This window comes from Anoplopoma fimbria, chromosome 3, assembly GCF_027596085.1.
Source record: "Anoplopoma fimbria isolate UVic2021 breed Golden Eagle Sablefish chromosome 3, Afim_UVic_2022, whole genome shotgun sequence".
Classification (NCBI taxonomy): Eukaryota; Metazoa; Chordata; class Actinopteri; order Perciformes; family Anoplopomatidae; genus Anoplopoma; species Anoplopoma fimbria.
In genome coordinates, this window is record NC_072451.1 from 22801698 (window position 1) to 22817359 (window position 15662).

The window sequence follows — 15662 nt, forward strand, 5'->3', positions numbered from 1 at the left end:
TCAGTTCTCTCTCTCCTCGTCAGACAGAACCATGAACTGAGCACAACGTCCTCCTCCTCCTTCTCCTCCTCCTCCTCCTCCTCCTCCTCCTCCTCTACTACACATTAAAAGATAAAGAAGCTCCAGTCCCAGCCTACTCCCACCTCTACAGCCTCCTTCAGCGGTTCTTCTCCTCAGTGATTCATCTTGCAAACTGTGAGTTCACTTCAGAATACACCTTTTGTGACTTTCTGGACTTTGATTTATGTGACAAGCCTTTTCAATCCTGCACAATTCCTCAGATCGAGTCGGCACAGCTGGCGTTGTTCAATGATTTGATGATTTTTATTTTTTTGCTCGTATGTGGCAAGTTTAGTCGACGATTGTACCGTCTGGAAGAGCTTTTCCAGATGTGGAAAGTCTCCGTTCATTTCGCTCTTCTGAGTCACAGCAGACAGCGAAAGCTGCCCGAAAACAGAAGAGGAACTGTATCGTTTCCATGTATTATGGAAATACAGGCTATTGCATTACTTAGTATGGGGAAAATACTCTGTTATTGTCTGTTATTATCTCGTAAGAGAAACGGAGCGCTAAAAACTTGCGATATAAGTGCAGGAAGTAGCGGTTTGGATGTTATGTAATACAAAAAATGATCCAAAAAAAAGACAGCGTTGTGCAAAAAGCAACTATTGCATAAGATTAAAGCAAAATCGCTACTGTTGTTTTTTATTCTTTGAATGATGCCCTTCTCCTATTACCTAAATAAGAGAAACACCCCACAAGGCTCACCTCCAACAGTCAACAGATCAGATGAAGTCTCTCATTAGAGATGGTCTTCCCAGCAGACATTTATCCCTATCAGATGAAGTCTCTCATTAGAGATGGTCTTCCCAGCAGACATTTATCCCTATAGACTTGCAGTGATATGTATTTAGTCACACCAGTGTCATTAACAGTGCATCAGTAAACATCCATGCAGCTTAAGTGATCTGAAGGTCTGCTCATGATGCAGCATTTACTGATCAGCCTCTTACAGGACGTCCACCGGGTGTTTTCTCTCTGCATGGAAACCTGAGCCCTTCATTAAACACGCAGCTGAACAAACATAACCATAATATTACTCCTTCAGGTAATGATGATGTGTGACTGTTTCAATTATCTGTGGTTGGTTTGATCTTTTAATATCTAACTCTAAATAACACACCATGCACAATGAGCAGGTGTAGGATGTAGTTACAGTGCATTATGTGGATCATAGGATAAAGTGTCCTATGGAGTGTAAGATCTGAGAAGTAGTGGACAACCGGAGTGTTGTGTCATCACTGTAGACGTCAGCCTCACTGCAGAAATAATCCTGCTGCTGCCAACCCGTTTTGTAATCTGGCTCTTGTGTAATCGTGAAAAAACGTAACTCTGCATAATCTCTCACTCTCATTATGATCTGAAGTTTATGTCTGTTAAATCAAACTTCCTTTAACTCCAAAAGCCAGGTCAAGTGATACTGAAGAGTTTAACTGCACCACAGTCAGTTCACACAATTACTTTATTGAAGCAATCTGCAGTCCTGCAGTAGTTAAGCAATTTGTTGGGAGTTAAGAAATGAGGCCATGTGTGTCGCGCCGTGATCTAAAGTGGTTATCTCTCTGATATTAGGAGATGTATGATACCAGATAAACATCTACTGATGATAGTTCAAAGTTCCTGCATGAATCTGGTTTCCATTAATTAAAAAAACAGTTCAGACAAGGTTATGGTGTTTATAAACTTTATAAGACATAAGAGACATAAGAGAGGTTTTTATTGTCATTGTAGTGGTACAATTCAATTTTGATTGGTAGCTCTCAGCTAGCCAGCAGCAGTGAATACTAATAATAATATTTTCAGTATTGAAGATATTATGACTTCTCTCTGACATTTGTGTCACAATTTATACAAGACTTTTAAATCAACAGGAACCCCATGGCTAAGTGTCAAAGTAACTTGGTAAACCACATATCTCTTATTATTAGTATTAAAAACACTTTGTTCTAGGTTTTCGGCGATGCATTTCTGAGAATACCTAATGGGTCTTACTGATGCAAGTAGTAGGACAATTTTTCAAATAATGTGCAAACTAAAGAACGAGGGTAATAGTCAGATTTAAATGTCAAATAAACTGTATGTAAGGAAATCACCCCAGCGACGTATGCATGTGAATTGTTAACTGATGTGACAGCAGCAGCAATACGTGACTAAAAACAGGTTTAAGAACTAGTTTGTCTGGTAAGAGACCTCTTGTCAACATAACGCATGTATTTATAACCATTGTGTGGTTGTCTCTCTCAGCTGTTATTCACAGCTTAGCAGAAGCATATAGCTCAGGAAACCCACAATAATGCCAAAATGATAGCTTCCTCACAGTTTCTGGGTATGTTCTTTTCATTGTTCACTGCAACTCTCCATCAGTCCTTAGGTTGGGTCTGGATTTACAAGATACCGTTTGCAGCAACATTTTGCAAGGCAAAAATATTAAAATCACTCCCTGTCTTTGTCCTTCTCCCTCTGGCCTCTTGCATCTCAATATGTACTCTCTTCCTCCTTCTTTCTTCATGTCTATTTTTCTATCAGAGCAATCATGGTTTCCCATAAGGAGTTTGTTGGTGCAGGGAAGCAGCCAGGGCTGCAGGTGTGGCGTATCGAGAACTTAGACCTGAAGCCGGTTCCTAAGGCCCTGCATGGCAGCTTCTTCACCGGGGACGCCTACCTGCTGCTCTTCACCACCTCGGCCCCTTCATACAACGTACACATGTGGCTGGGTAAGACATGGACATATCCTAATCCTATCTTGAACTTCTAGAAATGATTATCTTCCTGTTGTTCTTGCTTTATAAAAATGGTGTTGACATGCTGTTTTCAAAACAGGAACAGTCTTGCATTGCGTTTTTGAGAAATAATCACTGACACATTTCGTAGCAGAAGCCATTTTACTGCAATGTGTTCTCAAAATGCTTTTGCTTGGCCTCCCCAGTTGTGTTTGACAATTGTGATTTTATGGTTTGATCACATCTCTGATTGGATATATGATGTGCTGAGGTTTTTGAAAAATCCTATTGTTTAAATGGCAATACAGTACTCAATCTTAAAGTGGGTAAAAGTACAGCATTGTAATCACTTCCTTGTTGAAGTCAGTTACAACCTAAAGTAAAATATTAAGAATTTAAAAAAGAACTGTCCCCAGAGCTGAAACTTTCTCATGTCCTTGCAACACTATAGCTGTGGTTTTGAAGTGGCTACAGATCAGATTAGTGATCTGATCTCAGCACTCAAACATCCTCTGCTGCATGACTGGCTGAAAATTTTCCTCTCTAGAAGTCATACCAGTTCGAGAAATTCCACTGTGCCAGAAAGCTCCCTTGCTGTGCCGTCTGCTCCCATTTAAGGTTCAGTTCAGGCCTTTACAGAGCGATATAAAGACACAAACAACTTTAAATCCTAAATTGAAGGAAAAGTCTTGTAATGCTCTGCAAGTTTTCAGTTACATAACATTAACAGGGACTTCAACACAGACTCTGCTCACTTGTAGAATACCCCTGTATGCCACAAGAGACCAGTCCCTGCATGTTTTTAGTGTTTCCTGGCAGTTATCCTCAAGTGCAAGCCAACAGGCCCTTTTAGTTCTCTGTCACCACTGCAACTGTCTGTAAGACGTTGAAGTAGAAACAACATAGGAACATTATTAATCCCTCTGTCTGGGATCAATGTTAGTCATGAAGAATCATGGAATAGTTGTGTTGTTTGACGTCTGACAGTAATTAGCAGGATACAAAGTGGCTCTGCTGCAGATGTGGTTGATGTGATTCAAAGCCTCAAGTCCTGACTCAGAGGTCCCATAAGTTCACTGCAGAAACTTAAGTGCTCCAGTTTGCTCTACTAATGTAAAATAACTGAATGCTCTTATGAAAAACTTGTGATGCAATAAGAGTATATATATATATATATATATAAAAGACGGTTTGACTATAATTGTCTCTTTCCTGCAGGGGACGCATGCTCGCAGGATGAGAGCGGAGCAGCTGCAATCTTTTCCACACAGCTGGATGACTTCCTGGGTGGTGGGCCGGTGCAGTACAGGGAGTTGCAGAACTCTGAGTCCAATACCTTTCTTGGATACTTCAAGTCAGGAATCAAGTACCAGGTGAGCTTCAGCAAAGACAACTTTGGACTGGTAGTTGAGCTATCTGAATGAAAATACCCTCGAGCAGTGTTTCCCAACCTGGGGGGTCGGGTAAACATTATACCTGCTAAACATTAGCGTGTTAGAATTCTCATTGTGAGTATATTAGCATGCTGAGGTTAGCATTAAATTGAGCTTACAGAGATGCTAGCATGGCTCAAGTTGTTCCTTTTAAAATACTGCACAGATTTACCTTTTTAGGCTCTAAAAATAACTCAAATTAAATTGTTTCAGAAGGGAAAATTGAAATGAACTGCTTACAATTCATACTCATGCACCTTCTCGAGTGGTCACAAATAGACATTGCTGTGTATTAAAGATGTAAAAAACAAAAGGGTTGGGGTCATTTCTCTAGTTTAATGACTGCATAAAAAAAGTCAGCTTTAAATCAATGTTTCTTTTGTGTTGTCCGCCTGCACTTATCTTAACTATAAACATAAAGTGAGCAATTAAGAGGTTACAGTTAATTTATTATAGCATAAACAGGGAACAAGTTATGATGACAAAAAAATAACAAATGGAGAAGGTCTGTCTCAGGACTCTGACCTAAATATATCTACAGGGCTTAATGATTGTCAACATTTCATGAACTTTGCCAAACAGTGAAGCTGATGAGTCTGAAGTTCAGAGGAAACACAACATTTCCCTTTCGCTATATATTGCCAGGGTGTGCCTGCCCGACTGACCGACTGTAACCGAGACAACCACCCTGTTCAAAGGAAGACATTTTGGAAAAAACACAAGCGGGCCACTTTTTAACCAGCCATCTGTTTCGCATTGCCATGAAAACCATCCAAACCACCCTCTGGCTCTAGTTGGATATAATTAGCCCAAATTCTTGTTTACTGCTTTTGTAAAGTTGGAGGATGGAAACTCTGCTCTGCACATGTGCAGGAACACAATCCAGACACACAGTGATCTTCAGAAAAAAAGTGAGAGACAGAACTAAACCTCATTATCTTCATGCTTATGGTATTTCCACTGTTAGGAAACTATCCTGTGATTCGAATAAACAGAGCCTGCATTGTTACCAGGGGAATATTAACTGCGTCTCTCTTGTGAAAGAAAACAGCATCAATGTGTTTTTTGAAAAACCCACTCCTCCAGAAGCTAACAAGACTCTGTGCCTTTGTGGGTAAATGAGGAGCCCTCAACAGAAATGTTAAAAACAAGAACCTTCCTCATTGTATTTGTTCCTAAAAAGTCACAATGGTTGAACTCAAGCTTTACATGATAAAAGTGCATCAAGCATCAGACTATCAAAGCAGTCACGTTGCTTTTTTCTGTTGTAGTTTCTGTTGCTCATCTGCAGGCTATCATTTGCGTGCCTTGTAAATACCTGTTTTGTTTAATGGCTTCACTAAGGACGGCACATTACGAGACAATCCTGCCTCCCAGGTACACCACTCTGGCAAAGAACAGACACGATCCTGTTTTCCAGAAGCAGGCATCGTGTTAGTTTCATTTTTGCCATTTGATAAGGCTTATTGGCTTTGCTAGCCGTGGTTTATACTACATGCTAATCTCATTATTTGGCAGCACAATTTACAGCCTCCTGTCTTCTGAGGTTTTTACTGTGTTGTGTTAAATACATTTCCCCCTCAATGTTCATCTCAGCGTCTCATAAAGTCATCTGTGTCCTCACATCCGGCCTCAGACCTCTCAATAGTGCATTTGTTTTGTGGTTGTAAACTTAAAACTGCTGTTGTCTTTCTTCTAACTGTGTTCTCATTGTGTACACATTTCAAAAGAAGCCACTTTTTTAAAGAAAGTTTTCCCTTTACATAACCTCACTTAAATTATTATTTGTTGTCACAGAAAGGGGGCGTGGCCTCAGGTTTCCAGCATGTGGTGACCAACGATATGAACGTGAAGCGCCTGCTGCATATCAAGGGTCGGAGGGCCATCAGAGCGACGGAGGTGGACATGTCCTGGACCAGCTTCAACAAGGGAGACTGCTTCATTGTTGACCTGGGCCAGGTGAGCTGGGTTTGATCTGTTTTAGTGTGTATGTGTGTAAGAGTACATATCTAGCTGGGTGATCATTGTATATACGGTATACATAACTTATACTTATTGTGTACCCTGGTTGTCACCAAATCTATTAGAACTGAATTCTAAGTGTAATAAGGATAATAACTTTAATGTCCATTTCCTGTCTTTCCCTCTTCTGCAGAACGTCTATCAGTGGTGTGGCAGTGAGTGTAACCGATTTGAGAGGCTGAAGGCCTCTGCGGTCAGCATCGACATCAGAGATAATGAGAGAAACGGCAGAGCAAAACTGCACATGGTGGAAGAGGGGGAAGAGCCAGCAGCAATCATAGAGGTGACTCACAATTTTTGCAAACACACATACTCATCTCCTGGTATATCTCAGCCACACACTGAAGATTTCACCCCAAGGTTGATCATTTGTGAGCAGAAGCTATAAGTGTTATTGATGCATTTCACGACCGGCCAGTGATTAGTCAGCGTGGGAACGAGTGAACACAATGCTGTCCTTTGTAATGTGCTGCTCTTGTGCCAACTCTGTGCCAGGGCGGTATTGTAAACACTGCCTTTACAACAAGAGAGGAGGGTAAACTCCAGAGAGGCCTAATGAGAGAGAAAGAGAGAGGAGGGGGGTGGTTTACAGAATATATTTTAAATTCATCAAGACCTTTCTAATCTGAGAAAAACTGTAGAACGTAAAAAAAGTTGTTGTGTCTTTATTTGCGTATAAAAACAGAATTGTAACTTGGGGCACATGTGATAATTATGATACCAAGAGGAGAACCATAATGTGTTCCTCTGGTTGTGTAGGCTCTGGGTCCCAAACCCACCATTGCACCCAGTACTGTGGATGACGAGAAGGTGGACACCTCCAACAGGAAGAAGGGAGCCCTCTACATGGTGAGTGATGTAAGTTTCGACCCGATATTAAACTTTACTGTACTGTACATATATAATTATATGATATGTGCATGTGCATGTGTGATATATATGTGGATTTGATTTATGGAGGGGAATTATCATTTCATAACCCACACTATGGAGTGTTGTTTAACCAAAGTAGGATTTGAAATGCTAAATATTATAGCCTCAATTCAGTCCAATTGAATTACAAAGATGCCCATATATTTTATTTATGCTGGTTTTATGAGTTAGTGAACATGACTTTCCCAAATCAGACAGTACATTTTAATTTTGAGGACTGCATGAAATAAATATGTATGTAGCTCACATGATAAGGGCTACACTACTACATTCGACGATTACAAATTAGCTCTTAAAAAAAAGGATTTCCCACCAAAAAATGTTTTTTATATTGTAACAACTTAAGATGTTTTGAAGCTGTTGAGGAAACACGTCCTCACTTATTGGTGCACTTTTAGAGCAGAGCCGGTAGCTGATGCTGTCCCTTTTGCTTCGTAGATCTCTGATGCCTCTGGCTCGATGAAGGTGTCGGCCGTGGCCCCGTCCAGTCCCTTCAAACAGGCCATGTTGTCTCCTGAGGAGTGCTACATCCTGGACAACGGGGTGGACAGGAACATCTTTGTTTGGAAAGGTGCTTACAGCATTACAGACCCAATAACACAGCAGCAAATGAGCATTAGCTTTCCTTACCACTGTTTAAGAGAGAAGTAGCAGTGTTTTTTAGAATTATGGCCTTCTCATCATGTCATGTGTTATCTAACTCCAACCAGGTCCCAAGGCCAACATGGCAGAGCGTAAAGCAGCAATGTCAGCGGGCCAGCAGTTCATCAAAGACAAGGGATACTCCAATAAGACACAGGTAACACAAGCCTTACAGAAAAGCAGCGTCTTATTTTCACATAATTAATGAAAATATTACTGTTTTGAACTTCTGAAATATCACACATATAGTACCATGTCAAAGATGCGGGTAATTCAAAATCCCTCTCTGGCCTCTTTCCCTTTCAGATCCAGGTACTTCCTGCAGGAGCTGAGACGACTTTGTTCAAGCAGTTCTTCAGCGACTGGAAGGACAAAGACGAGACCACAGGCCCCTCTAAGGCCTACACCATCGGACGCATAGCCAAAGTGGAGCAGGTGCCCTTCGATGCCTCCAGCCTGCACTCCAACAAGGCCATGGCAGCCCAGCACGGCATGGTGGATGATGGAAAGGGCAAGGTCCAGGTAAGAGGGTGTTGAAAGCTAAAAAGAAAAGAACCCAGATAAAACAGAGTGGTGAGGTTGGGAAAAAACTGGTTGTGGTTTGGCTTTCAGATTTGGCGTGTTGAGGGTGAAAAGGTGCCCGTGGATCCCTCCTCCTACGGTCACTTCTATGGTGGAGACTGTTACCTCATCCTCTACAGCTACAGAACGGGAGGCCGCGAGCAACACATCATTTACACCTGGTGGGTAAAAACAAAAGAGATCCATACAAACACAAATGTGCAGTGCAATTGGTGTAATACAGTGAGAACTACAGGCTGCTGTTGAGCATGTTCACACACTTCCCCACCACACCCAGCCTAAGACCTGCCTTGATTCTCAGACTGTTATGTGTGTGTGTGTGTGTGTGTGTGTGTGTGTGTGTGTGTGTGTGTGTGTGTGTGTGTGTGTGTGTGTGTGTGTGTGTGTGTGTGTGTGTTACTCTGGCAGGCAGGGGCTGAAGTGCACTCAAGATGAGCTGGCAGCTTCAGCGTTCCTCACAGTGAAGCTCGATGACTCAATGGGAGGATCCCCAGTTCAGGTGAGAGCTCAACGCTGTCACATGTAAAAGCAAGTTCAGATTCCGTACAGTCCCATGGTAATTCCCAGTATTTCACACTTGGCTATGACTCAAGCGTATTAAAGAAATAATAGAAATAATTCTGTTAGTGTTAAACATGTTGGGAGTTATTTTTCCTAGAAGCTGACATGAATAGACAACCAGCTAGGTTGCTTGAGTTCTCTGAATATGACTTGTGGAAGGTGATTTAGAAGTTACAGCCCAAAACATTATAAGTTTACTTTCTTATTCAGTGACTCATTAAACTTTAGTTGTTTTCTTGGGTGCTATAAAAGATGAGTTATAACAGAAGAGCTTAATGTCTGGCTACCTCACGAAACATGAGTGTTCAGCTTCTCAAATCTTTTAAACCAAATTATTACAGAGGATTAAGTACAGCCGATCAAGACTAAAAATCTCAGTCATAACTTCAGTCTTCTGCCATTAAAAACAACCAGCAGTGGACAACCAGCAGAGGGCAGCGTTACTGTAAAGTTCATATTTTGATACTACTCTACTGCACTCCCCATACCTAAACATAATAATTTAAGTATTTACAAGATCTTCATTGTCATAACAAGTGCTGCCACTTCACAAACTAAAACGTGAAGCTTAAACTCCAAACTGGATCAGTTACATAAAAAAGAGTTTAATTTATTTGATTGTTAAGGGCATCAAAACATGGGTAAAACTTGTGGTTATTAAAAGCCAATCCCTCATCAACTATCATGACATAAAACACGTTCAGACATGACTTACTTTATAATTTTTTCCACTTATAAAAGTGTACATGTGGTTTAGTATGTTTTAGCCCATTTACTACAAAATAAATGTAGTCTAAATCTGAGGTAGCATTTGAGATTCATGCTGCTGTGATTGAGAAACTTGAATGTACTTTTTCCCTGATTCCCCTCCAGAGATCCATTGATTTCTGCATTTCTTTAAGTACGACACTGTATAACAAGTTGTGCAATTCATCCCAGTAAAAGTAAAGTCTGTTGTGACTTTCTAAATAAGTCTGTACTTCAACTGCATTAGCTTGATTTGATGTATATTGACAAAAGCTAATGCAGATGGGAATTAAAATGGCAACCAAGGGCTGCCAGAGGGAAAGGAAAAATACATTAAAATAAATAAAAAAATGTATTGAATGCTTTCAATGATTCGTTTTGTAAATATATTCACATTGTCCTTTAGACATACAGACTGTTGAGATTACTGGATATGCTGACGTACAATATTCTTTTGGTTCACTTGATTTCTATACTATTTTTCCTTTATCTATAACCTATAGGCTAAACTAGAATAGTCACGAGAGCCACCGTTCTTCATTGTGAAGTTTTTTAATGTCCTCATCACAGGTGAGAGTGACTCAGGGTCAGGAGCCTCCACACTTGATGAGTCTGTTCCAGGGCAAACCCATGATCATCCACAGCGGAGGAACGTCACGCAAAGGTGGACAGTCACAAACCGGCAACTCTCGCCTCTTCCACATCCGGCAGAGCTCTTCGCGCGCTACCCGGGCGGTGGAGGTGAGCCGTCTGCCAGCACATAGGCTCGTCGTGTTGTCACATCCTGGATTTCCACCTCTCACCTGTCTACATGTGTTATCTCTCAGGTGGAGGTCTCTGCTTCCAGTCTGAACACCAACGATGTGTTTGTGCTGAAGACCCCGAACGCCTTGTATGTGTGGCGGGGCATCGGTGCCAGTGATGAGGAGATGGAGGCTGCCAAGCATGTTGAGGGCTTCCTGGGTGGCAGTGCCAAACATGTTTCCGAGGGCAGCGAGTCAGGTGGGTGTCCTCTGAAGACCAATATAGACTATTGCATGTAATAATAGGTTTTTACTTAGGCTGATGCTCTCAGCACCCAGGTGTCAGAGGCCATCAATACTGTTTGCACCCAGGCGAAATAGCCAATGTGGCTATTTTCACCTGGGTGTATATAGCATGGCAGAGACAAGCACTCTAATGTTTACCTGAAGCGGGTACACATTAGATACTGTATGTGTATATATAGACTATTGTAGGCATATTTCTCTTAAACCCAACCAAGTATTTTTGTTGCCCAAACCTAACCAACAAAAATAATAATTATAAAAAAAACTGTAAATAATAAGTAGACTAAATGTGAAACTGGACTTATCAAAGGACATGAACTTAGGTCTCCTGGGTGAAACTCCTGATTTTCACCCATTCATCCACCACAACCTACTCCCTATGAATACTTTGTCACTGTTTATACTAATACTTTTATTACTTCAACTACTACTTCTACTAATCTTTCCAAAGGCTTTTTTGCCAAGAAAATATCAATGGAACGATTAGTAAGGATGCATTTTGCCTTATTTATCTGCCCTAGGATGATTATAAAGGGACGAAGCATCAGCATTCAGTGAAAACATCATACCCATTAGTCTAATGGCTGTGCAGTAGTTTAAAGCCAAACATTATATGAAAATCAGTTATACTTTATCTAAGTATTTGGAGTAATTTTGACATAACTTTGAGGATTAAAAAAAGGTCACTTCTGTTTTGTTGCAAAAAGAAAAAGTCACTGATTGTCCTAATGAAAGTGCTAGACATAAAAAGCTAAAAATGAAAGGCCCTACATGCTGTATGTTGCCGTGCAGATCTAGCTTTTCAAACAAGTTATTGGCCTGCATTTGGTAACTGACAGGCCAAAAGAGCAGCAGCCGCATTCTTTGGTGGAGGTTGTGATTCACTTCCTGATTAAAGAAACAAGAGCACCCAATATGTGACAAACTGATGGGTGTTGTATTTTCTTCTCTCTCAGGTGACTTCTGGACTGCTCTTGGTGGCAAGAAGGATTATCAGACCTCCAAGAGTCTGCAGAACACGGTCAACGCCCCGCGTCTGTTTGGCTGCTCCAACAAAACTGGAAGACTTAGTGTGAGTGAAATGATAAGAGTACAACCTGTTTTTGTCATTAAGGCTCATATGCTACAGATGTGGAACACTTTATTTGGTTTAGCCTATCAACACGGTTATGTTAATATAGTGTAATATAAAAATGGTAAACACTCACAATCTACACACAGTCCGACTGAATTTCCTCATGCTCTATCCATCAGGTTGAAGAAGTACCAGGGGACTTCAATCAGTCAGATCTGGCCATTGATGATGTAATGCTCCTGGATACCTGGGACCAGGTAAGATGAGCTCTCTGTCGTCATCGTTAGAGCATGCAGAAACATGTTTAATGTGTGAGATGTCCTTAAGGAATTCAGAGACTCCACAAACTACATAAAGGCATACACACTCTTAAAACTCTACATTCCCTGTAAACTATTTGAGTGATTAAATGTGTTTCTTCTATCTGTAGATCTTCCTTTGGGTCGGCAACGACGCTAATGCAGAGGAAAGGACGGGAGCTCCCAAAATAGGTTTGTTGCTTGAACCCTAAAGAAAGAAACATATCGTCCACACAGATAATATTGCCTTTATTCAGATATTTGCTGCCAGAAAGCACTATGGAGTCTTAACTGTTGGGTTTATTAGTGTCACAGTGTTTTTTTTGTCTTCCTGGGCTCATTTTTCCAGGTGTCCACCACAACTCAATGAAACTCTGACAATGTTATCCATGTAGATGCAAATATATAACATTGTATTAATAAGGACAATTCTAAAAAGAAAGCCCAATATTGACCTCTTGTGGTCTATTGTACATACATGCATGATTATATTTATACTTGTTGTGACAGATTCAGCTACAACATCTTAAAGCTGCACTGATCAATATTTTTATATCAACTATGGGATAAACTTCTATGTGTAATGTGAGAGGAGTTGCTCATAATGATCCCCCGACTCTGCTGTTCCCTCTATGGAGCTTTTTAGCCTCTTTGTGATAATTATGTGTATTCAAAGTCTGTTGTCTGTAAAGTTGTGCTGTGAGACTATTACGTATTCTCGCTTTCTGTCTCTGTGTCTGTCTTTCCATCTATCAACCACTACTTTTTTGTCTTGCAGCAAAAGACTACGTGGACTCTGACCCGTCTGGTCGCAGAGGACTGCCCATCACCACCATCAAACAGGGAGCAGAGCCTCCAACTTTCACTGGCTGGTTCCAGGCCTGGGATCCCAAGATGTGGGAGACGGACCCATTGGACAGAATCCGTGCCCGTTTCCAGGCATAAAACTAAAGGCTCTTTCTACCAGTCTGACTCCTTGGCTGTCCAGCAACTCCTAATGCAATTTCATATATCTTGAATGCAATCCCTAAGTGCCAAAACCAATGTTATCACCGTCGACGACTGTCTTCCTGTCGCAGCAATATCTTTAATTGATAAAAGTGGTTTATTGATCTGTTGCATCCAACAGCACGTGTCCGGCTAAGCCCATTATTTGAATAGAGAATAAGAAAATTGGAAAGGAAGCCATTTTAGACAGCTGGAGATATCCTCTGTTTCTCTCTGCTCTCTTTCACTTCAGAAGACACCTTCATGCTTTCCTTTCTGCCTGTCTTCACACTCTTGTTTCTCATACTGAACTAGTATGTCAAAAAATAGTTTACCCCATTACTGCGCGGTGTTTACATGTGTTGTGTTTTATCGTTGGTACTGGAATGATGTACACTTGCTAGAAATTGCATGCTGCATTTTTTTTTATCACATTCTGTGCTTGTGAATTTTTAAAGGTGTACAGCGGTATGTACGCCAGTCCGTTGTCTTTTTATTACTTGACCCTGAAATGCTTACATGGATGGCTTTAAATAAAACTCCGAGTATTTCAAACCTGTGTTTTCTATTTGATCATGAAAATGAATCAGACTAATCCTAAACCATCAGCACCACCGGCACTTATAATTCATATTAAACATACAGAAGCTGTCATAGGGTTTATAAGCCAGCTCTCACTAAGTCTCTCTTCTTCTCTCGGGAAGAAAACATGGGATCTCGTTGCAGCTCGCAGCATCTGTCTAAGTAGGAAGAAGACATGAAAGGCATGGACATGAAAGCTCAGTTCACAGCTGTTCACATACTTGTTTAAAACGTATTAAACGTTTGCTTTTTCATATTTTATTTAAATTTTTCATATGTTCTATGATTAAATAATGTCTATTACTATTGCACGATGTATATTGTCACGCATTAATAACCAAGCTAAACTCCTTCAACGTACTTGGCGAAAAAAAACCCAAATTGGATTCTGCTGTCCTTCAGGATCCACAGAAACAGGTTTCTTAGAGCAGTGGTTCTCAAATGGGGGTACGTGAGATTTAAAAAATATATATTTAAAATTAGCATCCATTCAAAAATCCTTTAAAAATAGTTATTTAATAAATATTCAATAAAATATAAGTGTAAGTTCATAAACTGAATTCAATGCAACAATGCAATCGTCAGTGTTGACAGTTTAATAAATCAGACACTGATGGCAGAGCGCTTAGTATTACATCTTTTTTTCAACCAAAAATGCTTTGCGCTGGTTAGGGGGTACTTGGCTGAAAAAGTATTTCACAGGGGGTACATCACTGAACAAAGGTTGAGAACCACTGTCTTAGAGAATAAACAGCAGCTAGCATTACAACCTGTACATTTATACATCCTGCCACAATACTGTGAATTGAGACTGATGAAAAATAGCCTCTTGGCTAACTCTGGTGCATTTACAGAAATGTTTTATTAATTTGCACTGTCCTTACCAAATAAACCAATAAAATAAAATAAATTAAGCATTGTGTGATTTGCGGGATACACATAACAGACACCCTATGATAAGCCCCTTAACCCAACTATTCGTATGAGTGAATGAAAAAAATAGAATTCTTAAAGGCAATAAATTAGCCTTTTAATCATTTACTGTACCTAATTTAATTTCAAAGGCTGTGTGCTTTAACTTAATGCTCAGACAGAGTAACTGTCTCTGAAACTTTTATACTCTGACAATACCTGTGAAAAGCATGGTGGAATTAGCAAGCTAGCCAACTTTCAGCTAGTGAGCTTGTTCTTTCATCTAGCAATGTGCTTTCCTACGCTGTTAAAAGGGTGTGAGAGTGTGGCATTAAGTTGTTAAATTTTATTAATTTACTCTGTCTCTCTATTTTCTTTAACGTTACTACACCAGGCAGGTTTAGTTTTCACAAGTGGGCCCGCTGACGCAATGGCAACAGTACACATAAAAATGTCTGCCGCCTCCACTCTGACCATCCTGTTATGTTGATTTGAATCAGTCAACACCTATTCTATTTATGTTTGTTTTTTGACAACTCCATCATCTGGTAGATTTTTTCAAATGTGTAACAAAAAACCAGATTGGCTCAAAAGATCTATTCAGTTGAATGTGTCCAGGGGGAACTGAATAGAAAACAAGACTTTTACATGTTGACCTCAAACACAAACCTCATGTATTTGCTTCACATGTGTTGTTTTATGAGCCTCTGTGTTTCATGTCACAATAGTACATGACTATGTAGTACAATGCTGCCCTGAATTATGTTACTACTTATATTATGATTCTATTTTCTTTTATTGTTTCTGCAAGCTTTGTAAAGGCTAAATATTGCTTAACTTTGTCATTTTAATCTATTTAAAGGAGGCTTTAAAGAGGTCCCTTCTCAGGTTTTATTGCCTTCAATAACCGTCAACACATTGTCCTTCAAAAATATGTTCATGATGTGACAACATCTGTCGTTTGTGCCATGATAGAAAATATTATTTTTTGAAATTTTTTTATAATTTCTTTTTTTTCTTTTCTTGGTTTATTTAGTAGAGACAGTGCAAATTAATAA

The 15662-nt window shown here is 40.1% G+C and overlaps 1 protein-coding gene across 2 annotated transcripts; it reads left to right on the forward strand.

The window, feature by feature from the left end:
• Positions 1–85: 85 nt before the first annotated feature.
• scinlb (scinderin like b) lies at positions 86–13681 on the forward strand. 2 transcript variants are annotated; one of them, XM_054625773.1, is made up of 17 exons: positions 86–195; positions 2587–2774; positions 3999–4153; positions 6011–6172; positions 6369–6518; positions 6995–7093; positions 7607–7739; positions 7879–7967; positions 8117–8332; positions 8423–8553; positions 8801–8891; positions 10271–10441; positions 10528–10702; positions 11706–11821; positions 12004–12081; positions 12255–12315; positions 12902–13681. In XM_054625773.1, the coding sequence occupies exons 2-17, from the start codon at positions 2594–2596 to the stop codon at positions 13066–13068; spliced, it is 2175 nt and encodes a 724-aa protein (XP_054481748.1). In that variant the 5' UTR covers positions 86–195; positions 2587–2593; the 3' UTR covers positions 13069–13681. The 2 variants fall into 2 exon arrangements, with proteins under 2 accessions (XP_054481748.1, XP_054481757.1); XM_054625782.1 differs by having other exon boundaries at positions 6995–7084.
• Positions 13682–15662: the final 1981 nt, after the last annotated feature.

Coding starts and splice junctions, on each gene's coding strand:
- scinlb (XM_054625773.1), top strand. CDS start 2,594: ATGGTTTCCCATAAGGAGTTTGTTGGTGCAGGGAAGCAGCCAGGGCTG. Junction 7,968..8,116: donor GATACTCCAATAAGACACAG/GTAACACAAGCC, acceptor TTTCCCTTTCAG/ATCCAGGTACTTCCTGCAGG. Junction 8,892..10,270: donor TGGGAGGATCCCCAGTTCAG/GTGAGAGCTCAA, acceptor TCCTCATCACAG/GTGAGAGTGACTCAGGGTCA.